A 19,013-nucleotide genomic window follows, 5' to 3' on the forward strand; every position below is an offset into this window, starting at 1 on the left:
ATTTTAAAAATACTTAAACAATGGAGATACACATTATCCTGTGTCAGAAGTAATCAGTCAAAATACCAATAGGTGATTTTTCACCCTAATTTGTTTTTGATATATCTAACTTTAACTCAGGAATTTTGAGAATTTCTCCTAAGAGAATGACCCAAACATGGTGCAAGATGGTATGTGCAACAATACTAAATATAATAAATTATGTTATAGCCATATTCTGGAACACTATGCAACACTAAATGTTGTCAGTATTTACTGACATGAAGATATGTTTGCGATAAACTAAGTAGAAAGGAGGTTATATAGCCATATATATGTGATTCTATACTTGTTAATAACAAAAAAGATACATGTGTGAACATGTACAATTCACACTTACTTATATATATAAGAAGGGGCATATACCAAAGGCCAGGATATATACCAAAATGTTAACGTTCAGTTATTAACTCTGAATGGGGAGTTTGCAAATTCTCATTTTTTACCATTTATCAGCATTTTACTTTTCTACTACAAGAACCTATTATGGATACAATGAAAGAAAATCAGAGGTGTAACTCCAGACTGGATGGTCACATGGCCCTCAGGAGGCAACGTGTGGGCTAGAGGCCAGTGGGGGCAGCGCTTCCCCAGGGTATTTTTGAGGTACGTTTTTCTGCACTTGGTGTTACTTCTGGCACTTTCCAAAGTGTGTTCCATACAACAGTTCCACAAGTGACACACAAAGGAGGGTTCCATGTCCAAGTGTTCAGAAACGTGAGGTTCCGACATTAATCTGTTCTAATGTTTGCTGTGCGTCCCAGGAGGAAAAGCCACGGCACACACACATTCATGGACCATTCTTTCACATCCTAATATAAGTAATAGGACTTGTACCTACTATAGTTTAGAAATGCCAGAGCACAAACCTGAAGAACAAGGACTATTTACATATTTCCATTGAGGGTCTGAAAGCTTCTGGCCCATTTTCCTAGATTGAGACTGATTCATCTCAGAACAGTCCCACATTTTACCGTATTTTTGTGGTCTCCAGCTTTATAGTTTTAAACATAATTTGCATCTTGCTGTCAGGTGATTTGGAGCTGAGCTTTTTAAAGTGGATTTCTACCCATTAGTGGGTTGAGAAATCAGCTCGGTGGTCAAAACCTGCACTTAAAAAAAAAAAAAGAAAAAGAAATGACCCTATCGGAGTTTTAGCAAGGATAAGTAGTGTTTTTGTGAAACTTTTGTGTCCACATAAAATCACATTATATATATATATATATATATGTGTGGCGGTCACAATAAAAAATACAAAAAAATTTGCAATCAAAAAATTTGAAAGCCACTGAATTAAATACATGAATTTATTGGTAAATAAGATAAAAATCAACACCTACTGATTTGATAAAATCAATACCTATATCTATTGATAAATAGATTAAATCAACACCTATTTCAATACACCCAAACTCTTCATTTTATAGATTAGGTAAATTAGAAGAAAAAGAAGTTATCAAAGCAATACAGCCAGCTAGACCTCTAACTTAGAAACAATACCAAAAGTTTGTTTGAATATTGGGTGCTTAAAGAGTTTTTGCTCAAAGAAACGAGAGATCAGGTTCCCAATTAGTTCACAAAAGCCAATTTAAACTATGTAGCTTAACTATAATACTAAAGTTATTAGAGACTTAAATTTCTCAACCTTGATTTATTTTTATTTGAGGTTCAATAGCTCTCCAAGGACACATTCTCCCAGCACCAACCAACTCCTTACAGTGCAGGCCAACAGCCACCACTCAACGTGGCATTCCTCAAGTTGTGCTTAGGATTTCAGAGGAGGAACAGATCAGAAGTTCTAATAGTCTTTGGCAACTGAGGTAGGATAGAGGGCTCTCCAGAACATCTTCCAAATCGCTCAGGTCTGTGTCCCTCCCACCACATACCAGCTCTGGTATAAGGTCAAACACGAGAAAGATACTTGCTTACCAATAGTTTTTGTGGGTTTTTTTCATCTTTATCAATCTTTAGGAGAGACTGCCTACTAAAAAAGAGCAATGGTCCACTCAGCCTTTTTTTCAGATCCCCAAACTCCTGCAATTTAAAAAAAGTATGTATCTACCACTGGCTTTAATGTTGATAATTGGCTACTGTTAGGATCAGCTGTTGGTTTTATCACCTGACTGCTTTTCTTATAAGCTGTTTAAATATAAAAATTCTATTACCAACAAGTTTCTCTGCACTGAGAGAGAAACATCAGTGCCTAGAGAAGCACGGCCTGTGACAACTATTAAATTCAGGAACTCAGGGTAAACTAGGATGCCACTCTAGCTTCACGCTCTGCTCTCACCGATTTCGTTGTGTCCTGGGAGATGATTAAGGGCTATCCTGAAGAGTACACAGAAGTGGGCAGCTCAGTGAAAGCTGCCTGGAGCAGCCCCTCAAATACTGGTGTTAACACGAACGAAACCCCAGCGTCACTCACTGGGGCAGAATACAAACTGCCATTCCTCAGGATTTACCCCATGTGGAACAAATCTTAACCGAGGTACTAAATTCTCAGGGGAAACCTCCAAGAGCCAAGTGGGAACCAGGTTTTTAGTATAATGCTGACCCAGTAAAACTTCTGGCTTTTGGCTTACCAGCTGCTCGATCCCAGCACTCACTGACACAGCTCCAGTAGCCTCCAGAAAAGGTTCTGTGCAACCTGAGCTTGAGGGAAACTCAGCAGAGCCAGCTCACCCTTTTAATCAGCATCCAGTGCATGCCCTCCAGAGTACCTATCAAGCAAGCACAACACTTTCTGCCCAGCCCCAGATCCCATACCAAGACTCTGACACATCTCTGGGGAAAACTGGCTACAATACCATGCCCCTGGGACCAGTGGCCAGTCCTCCAGAGGACAGACACGTTGACTCATGGCGAACACATGCCCAATTTTTCTGGTTTTACTGCCTTGCTTTTGCTCACCAGGACAAGTTTGGGAGGTTTAAGTACAGAAAGGATTAGAAATCATTTCAGCATATACTTTTCAGGTTCTGCCAGACAACCTTTATTACATCAGAAAAGCAACACTAGGCACTAGATCTTGCAAAATATGTTCTGACCAACTCTAAACTTTCTGAAATTAAAAATGCATAACCACTGTAAAGTTTTTAATGAACAAAAAAGTTAAATACAAACTTTCATATGCAAAATAGATTATTGTATAACTGGCAGCCTCAGAGCCAAGTACTAAATTTTCTTCCAAATTTCAGTGGGGATGGAATGGGGGGGAGGGGAATGTAAATCCTAATGAGTATAAAACTTAATTTCGGCTTTATATATAGAAAAAAAAACTTTGAGGAAAAATAGCTTTTACAGTGAATAGTATCTTTTGAAATCAACGGCCCAGGCCAGCCCTTACAATTCTGAGGTTTATACTCAACCAGATCTAGGATGAAAATGAAGATTTCGGGTTTACAGTTACTTCAAATCCAGTTTCAAGAGTAGCCAAGTCACCTCATTTCCAGAAAGCGCGGTCTCTTTAGGATGACCACGACACTCTTCTGAAGACGTGTGGAGAGCCACAGTTCCACTTTTCCATGCCCCCACGCCAGTGCTGTTGTGTCAGGCGTGCTCTGGAAGGCGGCCGAAGCCCTCGGCCACAGCGCTTCTCCCGGCATCGTCAAGCCTCCAACATAAGAAGATCTCTAGATTCTAGTTGGCAGTCTCTGCTCCAGCCTTAGAGAAGTTCATTAACACTTTCTTCCTCCCCACCTCCCTGATTGCCCTCCTGATCTTCAGCTGGGAGTGGAGCTTGATTAACACTCCTTCAAAAATAAATAGTTCAGATAATTCAGAGTTAACTGAAAGAGCAGCAGCACATAGCCACAGCCCATTATGTCTGCTAATGAGTGAGCGAATGAACACACGTGAACAAACACACAAAAGACAAATCATAGAATAAATCCTGCATTTCCCACATTCACAGGGAAAAAAAATCATAAAAAAAAGTTATTAATTAGCGTTTGTTCTTGTGTGGGTTGAACAGTCCAGGCTCTGAGCAGGCACAGGCTCACACATGGGGTTGCAGGCAGAACCTCCACACGGCACGTCAGGACCAGGGTGCGGGAGAGGCCGGCGCGCACGCCCGACAGCTCAGTACCTGTGAGACAACAGAGGTGATGCAGGGACTTCTGAACCCACGATGCATGAGGTATATGGAAACATCAGTCCTCCGTGACAGAACCACCAGCAGCTCGAGGGACTGGGCGGGGCATTCTCACAGCAACTGCTGATGAAGGATTTCCCACACCATCTTCTTCCGGAAGAGAGGCATCTGGTGCTGCAGACAGGCCACAAACAACGTATCACACACTACATAGTAACGCGCGCCTGTGAACAACCTTGAGGTGTAAGAAACCATGTCCTTTATAGAAGCCTTGTCTCTTTCGTGTCATGGTTCAGATTTACAAAGCCATAAATAAGGAGGTTATACCACAGCCCGTTATGTTATTATTGTATGTCTCAAAAACATTTTTACATGTTAGGAAAATCAAAGGAGGTTGCAGAATTATATAACAGAATCCCGCAACTACTTCATAACAAAGATGTAAACAAAAATGGAAACATCCAAGTGGTAGCATAATATGAAACTTTTCTTAAAGATATTTACAGAACATTCTAAAATGAACATATTTTGCTTTTTTGAGAAAACATGAACTTTATTTAAAGGAATAAACATTCAAAAATTTGTTTTACCACGTTGTACATTGCCAATTCTCTTCAAACGGCCACTTGTGCCCTTCAAATCTCATGTCAGTAGGTTGAGAGAGCAAGTAACTCCTTGTTATTTAGAAGCATCGAAGAATGACATGGCTTTGTGCAATCTATTATTCTGCTTTATGATAATCACTATATGAGGCAATTTTCAAAGCAGCAGCAACACACAAGACAAAACCAAAATTACCTGTAACTCAACTAGTCCTCTTTTTGATGACATCAGAAGTTCATACTTTTGAGGTACTCCTGTTGTCTCATCATAAGATGGATATACCACTTTACTATGAACTAGTGATTTCCTACCTAGAGGGGCCTAAAAAGTCTTAACACATGGATGTGTAAGTTATTTTAAATAGCTAAAAACATGGAGTTAAAAAAAAAATCACACATTTATTCTTAGTAAAACTGCTAAAACTAACCAATAAAAAGTGCCTTTTTTTTTACTATAATTGTATTAATTCAGCATAAGAGCCCTAGTTATCCTATTGCTCACCAGCTTGGAATAGGGTCATTAGTCCTACCTAGTAAGTAGTTTGGTAGACATCTATCCAAATGAGATCTGTTAAGAAAAATATATTTTAAAGGGGGTTGGTCCTCAGTTATAAAAAGGTTGAGAATCCACTATTACAAACAAATTCTCAAGAGTTCCCAACACACTTAAATTCCCACTCAAATACAGAGCCATGGAGAACCCTAAGTAACCAGCACGGAAGGGAAAGGGAGCATTTGTAGTTCTAGTTCAGACCCGCAGCTTAACTTCTCACAAGGCCTGATTTCCCCGGGGTGTCACACACTCTTACTTGCCCCCTCCTTTGGCCAAAAATATCAGTAACACTCAGGAGCTAGTGAACACTGGAGTTCAGAGATAGGCAATTTGCCTCACTGGCCACCAAAGAGGAAGAGCAACCTAATCGTAGAGGAAGAGCAACCTAATCGTAGATGCAGTGACAAACACTGACCCCAACAGGAGAGGGGCCACCCAGAGGGTGACAACAGTGATAACAGTGGCAGTTGTGCATCAGGCATTGGGAAGGAGCTCAGAGGTGAGCTAGTTCCCTAACAAGTCTGGGTGAGGAGGGGGCGTCACTCACCTGAGTAAATGTGATAGGTTTGTCCCTAGAGATATAATCTGCATATTTACAAGTAAACATTCCACAATCACTCCCATTCAACTGTTGAGGAATCTCCTAAAATTACAAAAAAAAAAAGGCGGGGGGTGGGGGGGGAGACACGGGGAGAAAGGGATAAAATGTCATCACACACAAACTCCTTTGACTTCTCATAAATATTACAGCAGATAAACGATATTATAAAGAAATGTAAAAGTACTACACAAACCATCTTCATGTGGTATAAAAACCCCTACCATAACATGGAGTTCATGACCCCCACAGAAAATATTTTTCAGAAAGAAAAAGAAAAGCGAAGTGAGAATACCATCTCTTGGCTCTCGTACTAAGAAACCAAACTGAAGGTTTATTACTAGGAGCAGGAATTCTAGTCAGAATGGTTTCAGAAGCACTTTATAAATTCTGAAAAGGGCTAAATACGGCTCAATCAGAAACAGGCTTTAACTAACCTACTTCAATACTGCAGGGTTTAACTCCTCTTTTCTACACAGGAAAATAAGAGCACAACTTTTGACCCCTATAGCTACAATCAGGGAAAAGAAAAAATGCCTCTTAATAGGCTTTAATCAGGATCTTGTTTTTATGGCTCAATTCTGCACTGAGGCAAAAGCAGAGTTCACTGCAAGCAGTGCTGAAGGCATCATAGACCAATCCACGTGAGCTAAAGTCATACACTCTGGGCCTCTGCTGCCCGAATCTTGGCCAGCCCCACATTTTGGCTGTCAGCTCTAAGAAGCACGAGACAGTAAGAACAAAAGTCTGAATCCCCTGCTGGAAAAAATTCTAGATGACAAAAGCTCAATTTTTATTCAAAGAAATACAGATGTATTACATACAGATGTATGGAAACAAAGAAAAGATCATTTGAACATGCACAACAGCCACACATATGGGAGGTAGCTCACACTTTTCTCCTGAGCACAGCATCTCCCACAGAGTGGACAGAACTACAGACTCCAACGTACAAAGGAAGAGAATCTGTTTTCTGTATTACGTTCCCCATCCCAGAACATGGTTTCATCCTAACAGACACCTTCTATCTGTGCTTTCCTCAGGAAATTTCAAAGCTTAACCTTCTAATTATTCATCCTAGGAAGGAAAATCCTTTGAGTAAAGGTAGGGGAGCCATTATACACAGGTGAGGGTTAAAACTGAATTCATGCAGCCTACTTTTACAAGAAGCCATCAGGACTCAAAAATGTATGTATTCTCAAACCCTGAATGAAATTCAAATCTGGTAAATATAATACAATGCATATTCACTAAAAGCATACTTGAGTCTTGAGGACCTGTTGCATGGGACCTTTAAGACCTAAATAAGCAAAATTCCCAATAAATAATAACTTTAAACCTTCATTAGCACCAACCAAGAAAAATAGCTGACTTCAGTTTATTAGCTTTTCTGCTAATGAAAATGCTACATCCTAGCATATAGTTATTATTTACAATTTGTTTTTTAAATATGTTCTCTTATTTATCTGAAAGAGAGAAACCAGGGAAGTGGCAGAGGGAGAAGAAGCAGACTCCCTGCTGAGCATGGACCACCATCTGCCCCCCCCGCCTCCAATACAAGGGCTCGATCCCAGGAACTCTGGTATCATAACCAGAGCCAAAGGCAGACAGTAACTGACTGAGCCACCCAGGTGTCCCACAAATTTTTTTTTTTTTTTTTTAAAGATTTGAGAGACAGAGAGAGCATGCATGCATACAGGAAGAGGGGCAGAAGGAAAGGGACAGAGAACCTCAAGCAGACTCCCTATGACTGTGGAGCTCAATACAGGATGGTTCTCACAACCCTGAGATCATGACCTGAGCCGAAATCAAGATTCGGATGCTTAAGAGAATCCAAAAAGAAAGGACAAATTATCTGCAAAGGAACGGGAGCTATACATCAGATGTCTCAGGAGCAACAAGGAAACCAGAACACAGTGGACTCACCTTCAGAGTTGTTAGTGAACATACATTGACAACCTAGAGAAACATCTTTCCTGTATGAAGGTGAAGTAGACACATTTTCAGATTTTCACAAACTAAGAACATTTACTACCAACAGACACTGGCTACAAGAATTTTTAAAGGATATGTTTCCAAAAAATGATCTCTGAAGAAAAGTCTGAGATGCAAGAATGAACCCAGAGCCAATAAACTGGTAAAAGAATTAGGTCAATGCAAACAACCATTGTTTATAGCAAGTGATAATGATGTGTGAATCATAGGCCTTTCCAACAGACAATCTAAAATAGTGGACAGCAAGAGCACGTTCAATTAACAGGAAGCAGATGAGTTGTGTGGCACGGGCATGGGCCAGGGCCAGGGAGGAACTGGAGGGAAGGGTTCCCAAGGGGCATAAGGAAGCTCTTGGGGCAATGGGCATCTTCATTTTCATGAGTGTGATGATGGTTTCACATGTATATACCTATGTGAAAACTTGTCCAATGCACTTTTCTTATGTCAACTGCACCTCAGTAAAGATTTAAAAAAAGAGAGAGTCGGATGCTTAAGCAACTGAGCCACCCAGGTGCCCCAGCATATTTTAACAAGAAATATAGGCTAAGAAGCAGATATCCTGGCGAAATGAATTTCTAAAGATTTAGAAGTAGATAATTCTTAAGAGAATGCATGCCTAAGGGTTATGAGTGAGTGAGGGGAGAGAGGAAGCCAAGCACACATAATACGCCAGTCAGTAAATACAACAAAGCACTTCAAATACAAATGATCATCACTTACATGTGGCTTCATGCTGTAGTGGGTCCACTCTAAAAGATTCAGATCAATATTTCTTTTGGTCTTACTTTCATCCTGTAAATACTGACTAAAAAAACAACAAAGAAGGAATATATTGATGAATCCCTGAGGAGACTTACCATTATGATTACAGACGGGCTATTCTCCAATCCATCTTCACTAGCTTTTTTAAAAATGTGATTGCTTTGGTTTTTCATATTTTTCCTGCTTACAAAAAATGTACATGCTGAGGCGCCTGGGTGGCTCAGTGGGTTAAGCCTCTGCCTTCGGCTCAGGTCATGATCTCGGGGTCCTGGGATCAAGCCCAACATTGGGCTCTCTGCTCGGCAGGGAGCCTGCTTCCCCCTCTCTCTGCCTGCCTCGCTGCCTACTTGTGATCTCTCTGTCTCTCTGTCAAATAAAATATTTTTTTTAAAAAGTACATGCTTTAGAAAATTAAAACCTGTAAAATGTAAAAAGCAAAAGACCTCCTAATAGCCATCCAGCAGTAATTACTAATAAGTTTGCTACGTATTCTTCTAGTTCTCCACTCCTCACAATTTAAAAACATAAACTTTATTTTAAAAAGTACTTCATTACACTACTTACTTTTTCTCACTTGAAAATGGATATAAAATGTGGGGCGATGGGTGAAACAGGTAAAGGGAATTAAGAACACACTGTGATATGCACTGATTACATACAATGCTCTGTAATGGCTGAATCACTGTATTGACTACATTGTACACCTGAACCTAACATAACACTGTATGTTAGCTAAACCAGAAGTTAAAATAAGAAAAGATCTAAAACAGAAAGTACCTACACTTGTGAGCACAGCATAACTAGAATTGTCAAATTCCCAAGTTACATACCCAAAACTAGTGTAACATTGTGTCAACTACACTTCAATTAAAAATTAAAGTAAGTATAAAATAAGACAACTGGCCTAGATTCCCCCCCACACACACAAAAAAAGCCTTTGCCATGAAAAGCAAAAAAAGGATGACTATTCTAAATTAGACTAAAGAGATATATCCACGTGTGAACTCTGACCGGCTTCCTGGATTAGGGAAGAAACTATAAAACATACCTGAGGAAATCAGAACATGAGCCAAAAATTATAAAGACTGCTAATATTCCTTTTTTTAAGATTAATTAATTTATTTGAGAGACAGGAAAAGGGAGAAATAATCTCTAGCAGACTTCCCGCTAAGTGCAGAGCCCAACATGGCTAAGCACTAAATCCCACCACCCTGAGATCATGACCTTAGCCAAAAGCAAGAGTCACATGTTCAACTGACTGAGCCACCCAGGTGCCTCTGTTGGCTAATTTTCTTAAGTGTGATAATGACATTGTGATTATGTAAGGAAACTTCCTTGTTCCTAGGAGATAGAGATATATACTTAAGTATAGTTTATCCAGATCTTCACAGGGTTATCACATGTAAGCCAGGCATCTCTCTTCTCATCCTAACCTTCCCGTAAAGGCAACCAGTGCCTGGACTGCACTCTCAGTGGGAGAAATCCCGCCCCCGAGAGGGTGGAGGTGGAAACTGGCTCTTGGGAGGCAAGAATCTTAGATATCAAAGGTTTGTAGCCCTCTAAACCCAAAAGACCAAAAGTCTTATTCCTTAGCACTATTTTCTCTTGCCATAGAAAAATTAAATTACATTTTTCTCTGAGGGGGGAGGTAATAATGGAAAAACAGGTTAAAAAAAAAAAGCTAAACTAGGAGCATCAGGAAAGGTAGCGGGCCTCAGATACCCAAAGAAGGGAGAGGGAGAAAGAAAAAGCAGAGTGAGGTGTGAAAGAAGTACGATTTTTTGGTATTCTGTTATAATCAGTACACAAAACTCTGCTGTATGATTTCAGCAAGAACATGTTTATGTATGTGATATTATGTATGTGTCTGTACACATGTATGTATATGTGCATTTTATATACATCTTAAACAGAAAAGACTAGAAGGAAATAAAATTCAGTGTATCGTATAATTTTTTAAACATTCTTCTCTTTAAATTTTCTATTCAAGATAAATAGTAAATAAAAAGGATCTTTTACACTAAGACAATACTGAAAAAGAACTGAACTAATTGTTATTAAAAACAAATATTCTTGTCATTCACTTAAGAGGTTCCTTACTAAAGTACCCTTATAAATTTATTCAAGTATCCTTACTAAAATTAAAAATGAGAACCCCCTTTTTCTTCCAGCGAGCAGAAGGGGTTCAAAACAGACTGCTCTTACTGAACTGCTTCCTCACTGTGAAATTCATGTCACTATACAGCTTAATAGTGGCTATGCTTTGAAGGCAGGTTTCTAGCAATTACTATTCGAAACAGTTGCCTACAAACCATAAGCTTTAACTTAAAAGTTACCTCTTGGTTCTGAGATGAACCCAACTATCATGGAAAGCAGAGACATTAGCAGGTTTAAGAATTCGAGGAATAAGACCCTAGTTAACAGCTCTTCAGAGCATTCGGAATAATGTGTCAATCCCAAAGAACCCTAATTCAAATCACAGGAGTCTTATAAGACTTATTTTACATTACAGTGCATGACAAACTTATTTCCAATGATGCTACTAAATAAAAGTTCTCAGTTAAGATCAGATATTGGGGGGGGGGGGGTTGACCAGAAGATGAATTCAAATCAATTCCTGAACTAGTGGGAGAATAACCTTCACTCAATATTACACTACCAGCCACCAGAGCCTCCCTGGATTAAACACAAGATAGATCACCTAACAAGGGCATAATGACACAACAGTAAAGCTGTTCAGCCTTTACTTACAGGAGAATCTCACAGATCCTGTGGCCCTTTTGTCCCATAGAATCCAGATATTTAAGACACCTTTTTCTTAGGTCTATCACCTGTAATGGAAAAATACAACATCCAGAAACATCTTAACCAAAACAGAATTTTATTTCTAAAAGGAAGAGCATCTTTTAAAAAGTCAATACAAGTATCAACATAAATATATTACTAAGACACATTTTTTTAATTTTATTTTTTTTAATATTTTATTTATTTATTTGACAGACAGAGATCACAACTAGGCAGAGAGGCAGGCAGAGAGAGAGGAGGAAGCAGGCTCCCTGCTGAGCAGAGAGCCCAATGCGGGGCTCAATCCCAGAACCCCAGGATCATGACCTGAGCCGAAGTCAGAGGCTTTAACCCACTGAGCCACCCAGGCGCCCCTCTAAGACACATTTTTTAATAAAATATCATATCATGATATATAAGTTTCATTCTATAAAATTATATACTTCCAGTCCCAGGGAAAAGCCTAGAAACTTAACCAGAAAAACATTAGTCATCTTCTCAAAGTGATGAGATTTTTTTGTTCTTGTTTTTTTTCTTTATACCTTTACTTTTCTATAATAAAATGGTACCATCTTATAAACAAAACTAAAGAAATCAAATAAAGAACTCATATGTGTACTAAAACTCTTTGCTGTTTTCCTGTATGCCATCTAGCTTTGTGTGTGTGTGATTATGATTTAATTTTTTATATTTTTTTCACGCTATTCTTTTTTTGTAGATTATTTATTTATTTATTTGACAGACAAAGATCACAAGTAGGCAGAGAGAGAGGAGGAAGCAGGCTCCCTGCTGAGCAGAGAGCCTGATGCGGGGCTCAATCCCAGGACCCCAGGACCATGACCCAAGCCAAAGGCAGAGGCTTTAACCACTGAGCCACCCAGGTGCCCCCGTACTATTCTTTAAATTTAAATTCAGCTAATTGCCATATAGCTTTCTAAGTTGTTCAACTCAAGAACCAAGAAGGGACTCTACGCCTTTATATATACTAACGGATTTTTAATTGGACAGAAAAGGGTAGTCTTCCTTATTCAAGAAAACAGCCATTATACAGACTCCAACAATTAACCCTCTCAACTCACCACCAGGCTCCAATGTACCTTCCGATGAATAGGCACCAGAATAAGTTCCTGTTCAAAGAGATTGACCCCTTTGGTCCATCTTTTCACTGCCTGGTAACCACCAGACTTTAATTTGGGATAGAAAAAAGTACTGAATGCATGAAGTGCTGGATACCCTTGCTTTTTGTTTCTTTCCACCAGAAGATTCATGTAAAAATTAATGACCTGTAATACCAAGGGAATAAGCGTCAGAACATGGCAAGTACATTACCAAAACTAAATTTCTACCTAACTAAATTAGGATGAGTTAGAAAGTAAGAAGCTCCAGGAAAGGAAGGTACTAGAAATGGGGATGAAGGGACTGTTTACAGCAGAATAAGGAAAATAAAAGATAATGAATGCAAAATGGGAGGGCTTAAGGAGTAAAATTGTCCTTTTTTTTTTTTTTTTTTTAAATTTATTTAGTCAGAGAGAGAGAGTGAGAGCGAGCACAGGCAGACAGAGTGGCAGGCAGAGTCAGAGGGAGAAGCAGGCTCCCTGCGGAGCAAGGAGCCCGATGTGAGACTCGATCCCAGGACGATGGGATCATGACCTGAGCCGAAGGCAGCTGCTTAACCAACTGAGCCACCCAGGTGTCCCTAAAATTGTACTTTTGAAGCATGTGAGTAAAAGAGCCAAGGAAGTCAAGGAGAAAGTCTTCAATAATGAAAAGGTGTACATAACTTCATCACATGAAAAAAATATGCAGAAATACTAACTAGAATTGAATTTTACTATTTATAAATTTTACTATATATAAAAAATATTAACTGGAAGAAAATACACCCAAATATTAGTATTTTGTTTATTTTTGAGTGGTGGCACTTTTGAATGGTATTTTTCTTTTACTTTTCCTGTACTTTCCAAATTTTCTATAATAAATATGTAACATTTACAATGTAAAACAAAAATAAGAATGTGTTTATATGTCATTAGTCTGGGGTGGGGAATAGGAAGGAAGGCAAAGAGGTAAAATGCAGGGACTTTGGGGAGTTAGAGAAAGGACCAGCTAAAATACATGCAAGAACTAAGAGCTTGTTCTAGCTAACTATGTAAGGATACAAGATGACAGTTTGGCAAATTTTTATAGTTATCACTCCAAGAAAAAGACACATTTTATAGACACATGTATGCATAGTGATCAATCTATCCCTTTACTATTGGAAAAATTAAAAGGCTCTTGTAAGAATTCCTCTAAACTAAGTATCACCTGCTGCTTCTTTCTATTCATCAACTACACCCAAGGTTATAAAAATGTCACTGAAGAGGTGCCTGGCTGGCGGAGTCAGCAAAGCATGTGACTGACTCTTGATCTCGGGCTTGTGAGTTCAAACCCCACGTTGGGCACAGAGCTTACTTAAAAACAAATAAATAAATTCGTAAAAAAAAAAAAAAAAAAGAAGTCACTGAAGACTACTAGTAAATAAAGTGGGGGATGAAACAAAGCACCCATGCAGAAGAGGAAAACATGGCCAATCAAAGGCAGCAAAGAAGGGCGCCTGGGTGGCTCAGTGGTTAAGCCGCTGCCTTCGGCTCAGGTCATGATCTCAGGGTCCTGGGATCAAGTCCCTCGTCGGGCTCTCTGCTCAGCAGGGAGCCTGCTTCCTCCTCTCTCTCTCTCTGCCTGCCTCTCTGCCTACTTGTGATTTCTCTCTGTCAAATAAATAAATAAAATCTTTAAAAAAAAAAAAAAAAGGCAGCAAAGAATCAGAACAGACCACTATTTTAACATTTGAGATGTTTCTGTTTTAAATGAAACTAGAAGCTGCTTTCCCAACCCCTTACAATCACATAGAAATCGCTCTGGCTATAGATGGCAAATGGTTAAGCATAATGATAGAATTGGGGGGAAAAAAAACAACTTACTTCATCATTGAGCCAGTGATAGTTCTTCAAGGTCTGGATGTCACCTCGAGTGATTCGCAGCTTAAAAGCGCTACTTAGGACCTCATCCTGTGGGCCATGACCTAGGGCATTACTGATTTCCCTTTCCATGTCCTGAATTAGAAAGTCCAGAGGTTGTATTTTAAATAGAACCACAATCAGATTTCAAGAGTCTGAGGCTAAAACAAGTTTTTCATCTCTATAGTACAAAGCAGTTTTACTGTACTTTGCACTGTACTTTACTGTACTTTGCTTTGTACAGTAGAGATGAAATTCTTTACAAAGAATTAGTTCAATTACCAGCTTCTGGAAACAGTAATTTGATAATAATATTTACATTTAAAGTATAGTTTCAATTATCCCACTATCCTTTATTGAGCACTATGAGCCAAACATGGTACCAGACCCTTGAAGCACATCAGTAATCCTTGCTTGTGGGGAAAGTATTATTACCATTTTATAGAAGCAGGGAAGCTCAGAGAACTTAGGTCATGTGCTCAAAGTCAGACAGTTACTAAAAGGAAGAGCCTAGCATGGAACCCGGGGTGTCTAACTTTCCAGCCTTTGCTCCTCTCCCAATACTCTTTAAGTATTTTCACAATACTCTTTAAATATTTTCACATTTCTTTATTTACCTACTAACCTTTTATTTAAAATCATCAAAGTAATAGAATTAGAACCCCTTGGAGATCATACTATACAGTTTGGACATGAAGGGAATAAGCAAACAGGGAGAAACTCTGGTCTACCAACTGAGTCCTCATTGAATAGATAGCTTCATTATTCTGAAGAATTATGCAGATAAATGCATATTTAAGCTACTGAGATGAATCTATAAACCCAACAGAAATTAGTTTCATTTAAGTACTTTAAATCCTGCTTCCTTCACTGCTCACAATTGTGCCGTTTTATGGATCTCTCCACTTCCATGTCCAATATATAGTAAGTGCTCCACAGGTTCTCACTGCATAGGACTGACTGATTACCACCTACTAACACAACACTGGAAAAGGAGCCAAGATATAGGCTCACTCTTCGGCAGCACATATACTAAAATGAGAATTTTTAACTACCTTCATTTCCTTGGTGTTTCAAGTAAGTTTTCACTATTTTCAAATCCAATAATCAATGAAAGGGACATTTTAGTAAACAAGAATCACTTTTTTAAAAATGCAATGAACTCATTCCTAATGCCAAACCCATACTATAAAACCCAAAATATTTGAAGAAAAATCTGCAAAGAACCCATAATATTCCAATATATGTGACAAATATGTCTACTCACATTTGCTGAACATTAATCTGATCCCTTAGGCCACTTTCACAGATCACTAATGATCAATGTAGCCAGTGACTGGATCTGATTTCTCTCATACACTTGTCCCTAGCCTGGAGAAACTCCTCAAAATAAAATGTGTTCAATTCTTGGTAACTAAAGTCATTTAAAAACATGCCTCTTATTCTGATCAACACAAGAAACAATACCTCTGTAAGTTCAAGAAGATCATCCATCCTTTTATCCCTCTCTTTGCCTGAGCAATGTTTTTCTTTTGTCTCAAGTATTGACATTTTCCTCCTGAGTAAGCCATTGCTCCCACTGCCCAGGCGGAGTCGGGCTGACACCTCTTCGGATAGGTCAGGTTCCAGCTGGTGTCCCCTCCTCTGATCAAAAAAGTGTCTATATTCTATTGACATGTTTGGTATTTACACATATAAACACACATAATACATGAAACATAGAACAGTGCCATTGTCCTGAGAGATTTAGCGAATCTCCCAAGTAAGGGAAGGAGATTTTGTCTATCTGCCTGTCCCTGCAAGAGGAACAAAAATGCTCGAAACCTAAGGCTCACAGGACACCTCAATTATAAACCATGAAACAGAACACTCATCATTCTCCCTGTAGGCAGCAAGAAAAGTATTTTCAATTCTCTTAGGCCAATGAAAAGTAAGATGGTTATAAGACATTTTGAAGTGTTTTAAAAAAGCAAAACCTATGACCCAAAATCCGATCACTTGGAATAAAGTACTACTATCCTTATAATAAGTAAACTTGATCCATTTCATTTTTTTAAAGGAATTACTTACTACAGAAAAATGTACACACATTTACGTACCACCTGATCTTTGTAAAATGAACACATATATAAGCACCATTCAGGTCAGCAAATAGAACTCTGCCAGCATTCCAGAAACTCTGACAATATCCTTCCTTATTGTGACCCTATGTGACCTTCAATAGTTAATTTAAGACATCTAGTAGCCCAACTTTTAAAATTAAGAAACTGAGTTAGCAAGAGAGCTTCAGACGAGAACCACACTAGTCTCCAGAGGCCGAGCCAGTACTCTTCTCTCTAGTTCACGGCCAGGGATCCTGGTCCTAGGAAACCAGCAGCTGATGGCCCCAGACAGCAGAGCCTTCAGGTTTGGCACAGAGAGAAGCACCAGGTAGTCTTTAGCCTGGTTCCAAATATACTCCCTCTCTGTGCTCTCTCAGCCATAATTTCCACCCTTTCGCAGCTGGTGTTCCACAGGCGAAAAACAGTAACTCTATATAGAAGGCTTCAATCCAAATGACTGGGAACAGGGATGTTCGGAGACCTACACTCAACCTACAGAGCAGTCTAATGGGAGAAGAAAAATCTGATTAAAGAGGTACTTCACATAAAGCAGCACCCTAAATTTTGATATTTCTATGTATCTAAAATGTGAAATAATCTAAAACCTCAAGTTTGCCTTTAGTTTAGAAATGTATTTCTTTTGGTTACAGACTGTTTAGCAAAACACTCTCCTATTATTTAAAATGTTGGTATTGTTATGGAGACCACAGAACACTTTTTATTCCAGTACTTACACCGAAAAATGTAAAATCCAATTAAGCATAAGACTGCTAAATTTTGAAATAAATCTGAGTTCTTGACTCTCAAAAGGTACTGAACATATCTTTCCTAAAACCATATGGTTTTTTAAAATTCTCCAAAAGAAGCCAGGTACTACAGATAAGGGTTGGGATGGAGACAAGTTGGTCTCTCTTACAAAAACAGTGGCTACTATACAGAGGTAAAAATCTGGGAATTCAGAAGGAAGCCAAAAGTTGTATATACATCTTCAATCCCTGCTGCTTTTTCAGAGAAAACAATCAAATTAGAAATCAAAGTAATATTTTTCATCTTTCTTTTCATGAACGCCAACATTTTAACACAGGTCAGGTGAAAGAGTAAAACAACATAAAATTTAACTAGAGTTTCCACTTACACCTTCATTTTCAAGTCTGATTCCAACTGTCCTTTCTGTATCAGAAATTTTCCCCTTTGAACAACACCTGAGGAAAAATATTGGAAGAGTATAAGCTGGATAATTTTAACTGGCACACATGAGACTAATTTTAGAAATAAGAGTTAATAACTTGTCAACAAAAACCACCTTGAGTTTATCTAGTCCTCTTTTTTTTTTTTTTAATAATTTTTAAATTTTTTTATCTAGTCCTCTAAACCAAGGGTCAGCTAAGTTTTTTTTTTGAAAAGGGTCAGAGAATAAATATTTTGGGTTTAGCAAATCTTATGGGTTTTTTTTTGTTGTTGTTGGTGTTGTTTTTTTCTTTTTAAGTAACTGGTATGTCGAATATGGGGGGGCCCAAAGTCATGACTCTAAGGAACCCAAGATCAAGAGTCACATGCTCTACAGACTGAGTCAGCCAGGTGCCCCAAATCTTACAGGTTTTGTCACATCTTCTCAACTTCCATCAGAGATTAAAAACAGCCAAACAGTATATAAATGAATCATCATGAATGTGTTCTAATAAAGCTTTACTTAAAAAAATAGGCAGGTGGATCAGATTTGGACAAAGGCCATAGCTTACCCCAAACTCTGCTATAACTATCATCCAAAATCCTAAAGGCACACAGAACTACTTTCACTGTTCTTATACTAGGGGTGCTAATGTCTACAGATACCCACTACAACCACACACCTATCCAAGTAGCATCTGCATCTCCCAACCCCTAATGCCCAGGGCATAAGGGCACCCTCCGAGCTAGGGTGGGCATCTAACACAACAGCAACCCGTGTACCCATTTTTGCTGACCAGCTACCAGAGCTAAGGAGAATTCAGAATTCTTTAGACATAATTATTTACCAATATAGCTTATGAAGAAAATAATGGATCAAAAGAAAACTTAGAATGAACTGAACCATGTACCTCTTCTCAGTTCTCACTGAGCATAAAGGTCCCCTTGTTTCAACAACTCTGTCTGTGAAGATGATAAAGAAAAGATTGAATGTTTCCCTCTTTAATCAATAATACAGCTGGAATTTCAACTTACGCAGTTTCCAAAGTATCAAGACATTTACTTATCATTTAGTGCCATTCAGTGAATAGCTAGTGGAGAAATATAAAGACATTAATAAAATAAATATTAAGAAACTAATTTTAGGCTCACAAAATACTTGCTAGGTAGAAGCTAGGAATAATAACTAAGAGTTATCTTATGAATCTACTTTGTCCTGAAATGGCCTTTTTACTAAACTACATATACTGGATAAGCCCAAGTCAAAGCCCTGGGGTCTCACAATGTTTCAAACTTTGATACGCCATCTTTCACTAGGA

General features: G+C 38.6%; 1 protein-coding gene across 4 annotated transcripts in view; it reads right to left on the reverse strand.

The window, feature by feature from the left end:
• Nucleotides 1–1,328: 1,328 nt before the first annotated feature.
• The window catches only part of SENP2 (SUMO specific peptidase 2), a 36,435-nt gene continuing 18,750 nt past the window's right edge, over nt 1,329–19,013 (reverse strand). For 3 of the 4 annotated variants that reach the window (XM_059391347.1, XM_059391349.1, XM_059391351.1), the window contains 9 exons: nt 18,606–18,657; nt 17,663–17,729; nt 15,893–16,069; nt 14,390–14,521; nt 12,506–12,709; nt 11,394–11,473; nt 8,601–8,685; nt 5,835–5,930; nt 1,329–4,306 (listed from right to left, as the gene is read on the reverse strand). In XM_059391347.1, coding sequence (XP_059247330.1) covers nt 4,244–4,306; nt 5,835–5,930; nt 8,601–8,685; nt 11,394–11,473; nt 12,506–12,709; nt 14,390–14,521; nt 15,893–16,069; nt 17,663–17,729; nt 18,606–18,657 — 956 coding nt within the window. In that variant the 3' untranslated portion in view covers nt 1,329–4,243. The other variant, XM_059391348.1, reaches the window with a different exon arrangement.

This window comes from Mustela nigripes, chromosome 2 (genome assembly GCF_022355385.1).
Source record: "Mustela nigripes isolate SB6536 chromosome 2, MUSNIG.SB6536, whole genome shotgun sequence".
NCBI classification, from domain to species: Eukaryota; Metazoa; Chordata; class Mammalia; order Carnivora; family Mustelidae; genus Mustela; species Mustela nigripes.